The 7,746-nt window shown below is 39.1% G+C and overlaps 1 protein-coding gene across 1 annotated transcript in view; it reads right to left on the minus strand.

Annotated features, from left to right (window-relative positions):
- Positions 1-2,071, minus strand: part of LOC106872930 (arylsulfatase B) — a 24,211-nt gene extending 22,140 nt beyond the window's left edge. Inside the window, exon 1 of the mRNA XM_014920106.2 lies at positions 1,062-2,071. Coding sequence (XP_014775592.1) covers positions 1,062-1,334 — 273 coding nt within the window. The 5' untranslated portion in view covers positions 1,335-2,071. The remainder of the gene's footprint in view (positions 1-1,061) is intronic.
- Between the last annotated feature and the right edge of the window lie 5,675 nt (positions 2,072-7,746).

Here is a 7,746-nt window from a genome sequence, read left to right on the forward strand (position 1 = left end):
TGGTGCTGGAGTGAGAAATTTTGGTTTATTTCCGCGCGCGACTTGGTTTCCTTATAACTCACTTTAGACTAATTTAAAAAATAAAATTTTGCATAGATGTTTTCGAGAATGTCGATTATAATCATTTTGATAAAATAATTAAGAACAAAACCGCTTTTTTTTTTGACAGAATTCTGAATCGTCCCCTAAAAAACATATCTTAGCAAAATTTTATTTAAAAATATATTAAGAAGTTTTTGTTTTCATATATAACATATAAACATTCAATGATATGCATATGCAAATAATAACTAATTCGTTTTACAAAATTAAATTAGAAAATTGGACAAAACAGAACACAATTGAAAAAATTAAAAATAAAAAACCCCAAAACAATTTACCAGTTTGGGTTGAAAAGTTGGGGGCACTGGGAAACCATTTGAGGCACTCCAGCACACTTGCAGAGTTGCCGCGGAGGACTCGAAACCCCACCGAAAACATCTAAGTTTATTAATATTATCATAATCTTCACTCTCAGAGACTGCATCAAATTTCATTATTAATTTTTAAAAAAAAACACATTTTCAGGAAAGTTAAGAGGAAACAAATTTGTGGGTGGGGCACCACACTAATTTTGCCCAGGAAAGTTAACTTGAGGGTAGGATTAAGGATGCCTACTCTCGAAAAAATATCAAATACAAAGATCGTACACCGTTATTGAGAAGGGCCCATCTCTGGGTATGAAGGACTCAATAGTTAACGATAATAATGATGGAGAAGCTAAACAACTAATATAGTCAAGCTGCACAACATTGCTTTTACATCAAAAAAGTTGGCAGGGTTTTAAATAGCTGTCCTTCGAAGTTTTAAGTTTTATAAAAGAAAAGGGGAGTTCCTCGCCCCCTTTATTTCTGCGTTTCATACAAAGGAAATTGCAATTCTGAAAAAAATTTCTCCTCAAAAAGGATTTCAATTTTTCCTTTTTTAAATATTTATGTCCCCTGCTTCCGAACCCTTCCCTTTCGCCTGTGGTATGGGACTTCGAGGGACAGCTATTACAAAACTTCGCCAAAATTACTCACTTGATATCTTCCGGACATAAGTTGACTCCGTGTTGGGGTACAAATGGGCTGGACATAATAGTTTTCAAGCTTGACACCTTCTCCAGCCAATTTATCCAGATTCGGAGTTTGTATTTCCGAGCCATGGTACCCTATATCGTTAAACCCATAGTCGTCAGCCAGAATAAGTAAGATATTTGGTTGCTGCGATTGTGTAGAAGGGGATACGATAGCAATTAAACTCGCACCAAGTAAGGAAACTAACAATAGTGCAACACAGCGTGTAGGAGACATGATTGTTAAGTGTTAATGCATTGAAGTAACAAATAAATTTAGTTCCTTCTCTTGTTTGACATACATATCGATATAAATACGAGTCACATGTTTGTATGACTACTATAATGTTTTTACACCAAATGACAGCTGTTTTCTTCTATGCAAATAATGATTTCATTTATAAATCACGCACATGTTTATGTTTGGTTTTGTATTTTAATGGGATTGTCTATTATATATAAGTATTATATTCCGTCACATACATATATCTACAAAATAAATCTTGAAAAAATTATTAAAAATGTAAATTAATTGAAACAAATAAAAAAATTAACAACAATACAACATTCTTTAAATCTTTGAATAAAATAAAGTGTTGTCTTTTATCGTCACTTCGTAAAATGCCAGCAATTAATTATATACGGGAATGTAATAGAATATACTTGTTAATTCGTATTCAATGTTCCATTTCAAATACTTTTTAAATCTAGTAGACTATTGTAAATGCTACATTTCGATTTATATTAAACAATGTAACCACGTAGAATTGTTGTTGCCATTATTCTAACATTTTTGCTGTCAGTAATTGAGGTGTGTTTTTACACTTAAAACACCGGATTTCTTAATAGGAAGTGAACTTTACTTTCATCTTTTATACGCCCAAACGCATATATATATATATATATAAGTGCGTGCAAGAAACTGATTTCAAGTTCGTACAATAAACGACCTCTTATGTTGTGATTTGTAAGTTTAAATATCAGACTGTGCAAAACGTCACAACAATGGAACACATATAAGCGATACGTCACATACAAGACGGTGCCTCTGGCCCCGTCACCATCATCAACTTTACCACCACAATCATCACCAACCACTGTCAACACAACCACTACCACCATCATCATCATGATTTTGCGTCTGCTTTCCATGCTGGCATGAGTTGGACGGTCTGACAGGAGCTGGGTAGCTTGAGAGCTGCCCAAGTTCTAATTGTCTATTTTAACATCGTTTCTATAGTTGGACGCCCGTCCTCATGCTAACCACTTCACAGAGTGTGCTGGGTGCTTTTGCTTGGCACTGGGCACTTCTATGTGGCACTGGCACAGACACTTCTATATGTGGCACTCGCATGGGGTCTTGTCTGTGAAACTGGCACAGGTGCTTTTATGTGATACCAGCAGTTATGAGCCCTCAAAAGAAGGACCTCTTGCCTGAGAGAGGGACAAAGAGGACATAATTGTATGTATGGATGGCCACAGCTTTACCTAGCTTGACATGTCTTCTCAGGTATATTAAATCACCAGAAGTCTCTTGTCATCTTCACTGTGAAGCCCAACATCTGGAAATCCCTTCTTCCAACTTTGTCCCATGTATCCTTGGGTCTACCCCTTCCACAAGTTCCCTGCACAGTTGGAGACTGACGCTTTTTCATGTAGTTGTCCTCTTCCATATGCATCACATATCTATACCAGCACTGTCTTCTTTCTTGCACACATCAACTGATGCCTCTTATACTTAATGTTTCTCTCATTTAATTTCCTGTTGTACATGTACACTGACATTTCCCATCCAACAGAGAACATTGGCTTCATTTCTTTCAAACTTTTGCATGTCCTCTGTAGTCATAGCCCACGTTTCACTGCCATAAAGCATAGCTGTATGTACACAGGCATCATACAATCTTCTCGACACTCTTAGGGAGAGGCCTCTCTGAACTATGCCCTGCCAATTCTTATTCTAGCAACTATAGCTTCAGAACTTCCTCGTCCACTGCAACTTGATTGCCTAGGAAACAGAAGCTATCTACTACTTCTAAAGACTCATCCCCACCCCAGACATTTGAGGGAGTCATTTTCCAGTACATTCTTAGTGTTTATTGTATCTGCACATCTGCCACACAACAAAGACTACTACTCTTATACAGCTGTGCCTCTTATGTGCTCATGGCTTGCACTGGATACACCATATGGTGTTTCTACATACACCTTTGCTACATATTGAATAGGGCCATTTACCTGAAGTGATTTGAGATTTGTCTGTTTTCCAACTTTCTATGACTTTGGTCTTCGTTATATCAATTTTAGGGCCCTTAAATTCCAGACCTTGCTTCCACAGCTGAAATTTCCTCTCTAGTTTTAGTAGTGATTCAGCTATAAGAACAAGGTTAGTCATGTAAAGGAGCTCCCAAGGGCAGCCAGTCTTAAATTCCTCTGTTGTGACCTGAAGGGCTATGATAAACAAGAGGAGGCTGAAAACTGATCCTTGTTGAACTCCTAACTGTGTACTAAATTCATTGCTATACTCATTGCCTACATTCATCTTACTGACAGTAATCTATCCCTAGCTTCTGCATTGACCACTAGATAAGGGATCAGGGGACCTTGTCAAAGGTTTTCTCCAAGTCAACAAAAGCCAAGTACAGAGGTTTATCTTTGGCTACGTACTTCTCCATCAGTTGCCTTACCAGGAATATAGCATCAGTGGTGCTTCTCCCTGGCACAAAACCAAACTGCATCTAATCTATACTAACTCTCTTCCTAATTGATGGAGCTATGACCCTCTCTGTAACTTTCATGACATGGTTCATTAATTTGGTACCACTGTAATTAGTACTATCTCAGGAGTCACCTTTATCTTTGTAGCAGTTGGCTGTAACTCCCTCGTGTATAACCTGATTAATTATACAAGTTACTCGGCCGTATCTTACTCTGCCAGATATTTTAAGCATCTCAGCAGTGATTCTTGAAGGACTGGGGGCTTTCCCTGTCTTCATATCCTTAATTGCTTTATCTACTAAGCTACTGTCATTTTGGATACCCTTTTAATTTAATTTTTACCTTTGGCCCATTTGAATTATTTCCCTTTGCTCATTTTATTTTCTATCATTATCATTACCATCATCATCATCATCATTATCTTTTTACATCCACTTTCCATGTTGACCAGTTCAACAAACCCTCATAGTCCAAGTTATTCCTTATTAGGAGCCATTGATCCTATAGTCTGGTGCTTGCATGCGTTGTTTGGCTTGATTTCTGTGGCTGGATGCCTTATCCTATCACCAAATACATCAACACTTCTATGCAGATTTTCTACAGCTGGATACCTTTTCTGTCACCAACCCTTGTCTGTTTCAAAGCAAGGTAGTTTTCCTTTGGCCGGATACGTTTTCACAGGAGACTGGAAAGGAACAACACCGCTTGCATGATGCTAAATACAGTGACACTTGCCTCATAACTTTTATGTGAAAGTAAGACAAGGAAATGCATACACACACGCACGCATGCATAAGTACTATAGGCTTCTTTCAGTTTCCATCTTCGAAATCAACTCAGAAAACTTTGGTTGGCTTGAGGCTACAGTAGAAGGTTCTAGTCCAAGGTACCGTGCAAGGGAGTTGAACCTGGAACCATGTGGTTAGGAAACACTTCTGCACTACACAGCCAAGCCTGCACCGATACTTAAATCCCTTGGCCTGGCAATAATATGACGATTGCAGCATCATCATCATCTTTAATGTGACAAATAGATCGTTGATGCATGAAAGTGGAGGACTAAAATGAAACCCTAGGGGTGGAGCAAAAAAGAGCTCTGTCAATCAACATACACCAGAAAGGAGGAATCAGATACGTGAGGTTTTCTGAGATGTGCTACAGATTTGAGGGATAGGGAGTTATCTCCCTTGCTGGACATTTTTTTTTTAATCAGCATATGACCGGATTTTTGAGAGGACATAAATGGTGATCACCTGGAATACGTGGTGGGGAGTCTCTACCGTGAGTTTCCCTGTGGTACAGAAGAGCTTAGACATTGATATGTAACAGTCATTGTAGTATGCCTTCTTCTACGGATGCTGTTACCTGGATAACAGTCTAGTTGGTCATTCCTTGTTGATATGAATCGACTCCTACCAGCTTAGGAGACATTCCAATAGAAAGAGAACGATCGAAAAGATGAAAGCAACAGCATATTTCAGTGGACCTGGCTTCCTGGAAGCCAAACTGGAGGTCAAAGCAATAAAAGGGAGAGGAATTCAAAGTGCTGGAGGACATCTTTGTTCACCCCATAATTGCCCGATGGCATACGTCGTAATGGTTAAGAGCGCGGGCTACTAACCCCAAGATTCCGAGTTCGATTCCAGGCAGTGACCTGAATAATAATAATAATAATAACATCGAATCGAAATTTCTACAAGACACCTGATGAAGGCTGGAGGGTATATCAGCCGAAGCGTTGTGTTAACAACAAACAAGATGAAGACAAATATCTTTGTTAATAGCCGTCTCCATTACTTTGTGAGATTCTCATATCTTGGACCCCAACCACATGGTTCTGGGTTCAGTCTCACTGCATGGAATCTTGGGCAAGTGACTTCTATTAAAACCTTGGGCCAACCAAAGCCTTGTGAGTAGATTTGGTAGACGGAAACTGAAAGAATCTCAGTGTAAGTGTGTGTGTCTTTGTTTGACTTCCACCACCATGTGACAACCGGTGTTGGTGTGTTTATGTCCCTGTAACAGCAGCTTGGCAAAAGAGACTAATGGATTAAGTACCAGGCTTTAAAAAAAAAAAAAAAGAAAGAAAGAAGTGCTGGTGTTGATTCAGTCACCTTGCATTCTTCAAGGTAATGCTCCAGCTTGGTCGCAGTTTAATGATTGAAACAAATAAAAAACAAAAGATAGAGATTCTCTAATTTCTTAAAGGAAAATATTTTGTCATCTTCTTTAAATACTTAAGCAATTAATGAATAATAAAGAAGTTGCATAGAACCAGTGAGTGTGTTTATTACTGGCATAATGACCCTCCCAATATATATACAACAGAAGTGGTTTATTCTTTTATTTGTTTCAGACATTTGACTGCAGCCATGCTGGAGCACTGCCTTTAGTTGAGCAAATTGACCCCAGGACTTATTCTTTGTAAGCCTAGTACTTATTCTATCGGCCTCTCTTGCCGAACTGCTAAGTTATGGGCATGTAAACACATCAGCATTGGTTGTCAAGTAATGTTGGGGGGACAAACACAGACACACAAACATATACATACATATATATATATACAACAGTCTTCTTACAGTTTCTGTCTACCAAATCCACTCACAAGGCTTTGGTTGGCTCGAGGCTATAGTTGAAGACACTTGCCCAATGCGCCATGCAGTGGGACTGAACCCAGAACCATGTGGATAGTAAGCAAGCTACTTACCACACAGCCACTCGCTCACAAAATGTTAATATTTGATGTTCAATATTGCCAGATACCGTTATATTTCCAAATTTCCATTAGATTCCATGGTAAATGCTTCAAATTATTTCGTGGTCGGCAAGGGAACATTCTCTTCCATAGTTATAATTTCCTAAACTGTTTAGCTTTGATATGTGGTTGAAATAAGAAGATGTACCGGAATTAACTCTTGGACAAGTGACAGGATGCAGTCATAGGTGGGTTGTTAAAACTGTCTGTCTGTCTACTGGCACTCTGTCGGTTGCTATGACAAGGGTTCCAGTTGATCTGATCAACAGAACAGCCTGCTCATGAAATTAGCTTGCAAGTGGTTGAGTACTCCACAGGCATGTGTGCCCTTAATGTAGTTCTTAATGAGATCCGGTGTGACAAGGTCAGCCCGTTGAAATACTGGTGACACTCCCTTCTGACAGTTAAGTGGAGTGGAGCAATGTGAAATGTCTTGCTCAAGGACACAACGTGTTACTGGGAATCGGACTCATGACCTTATGATCATGAGAGCCAAATACCTTGACCACTAAGCCAGGCACCTTTACCTATCTACACACACTCACAGACATACACACACACACACTCACACCCACAGACGCACACTCACACTCACAATAGACTTCCACGGCCCCAATTTACCAACTGTAATTCCAAAATATTGTTGAGCTTGACAGGATTGAACTTGAATCCCATAGTTACAAAGCAAACTTCGAACCTGCCAATATTTTAACTTCATTTTTTTGTCTTCCTCTCTGAAAATATGAAGAATCCAGCATGACTTGCATTGTTGAATATGGAGAGGAAATAGAAAATACAGCTGAAGACACAAATTAATGGTGTCTCCTCTTCTTAGAGGAAATTTCATCATAAATATTTTTGCTGAAGGAAAATTCACCATAAAAAAAGATAAACGTGTAATACAAAGTGCGTTATTTGGGCAGTATTGCTTGGAATTTTCATACATTTTAAATGACCTCACTGTGGTCGCTGCCAGTGCCGCCTGACTGGCATGTAAAAAGCACCATTCAAGCATGATCATTGCCAGTGCTGCCTGACTGACTCCCATGCCAGTGACATGTAAAAAGCACCATTTGAGTGTGGTCGTTGCTAGTGCCACATGACTGGCTCCCATGTCAATGGCATGTATAAAGCACCATTTGAGTGTGGTCGTTGCTAGTGCCACCTGACTGGCTCC

Source organism: Octopus bimaculoides, chromosome 2, assembly GCF_001194135.2.
Source record: "Octopus bimaculoides isolate UCB-OBI-ISO-001 chromosome 2, ASM119413v2, whole genome shotgun sequence".
Taxonomy (NCBI): domain Eukaryota; kingdom Metazoa; phylum Mollusca; class Cephalopoda; order Octopoda; family Octopodidae; genus Octopus; species Octopus bimaculoides.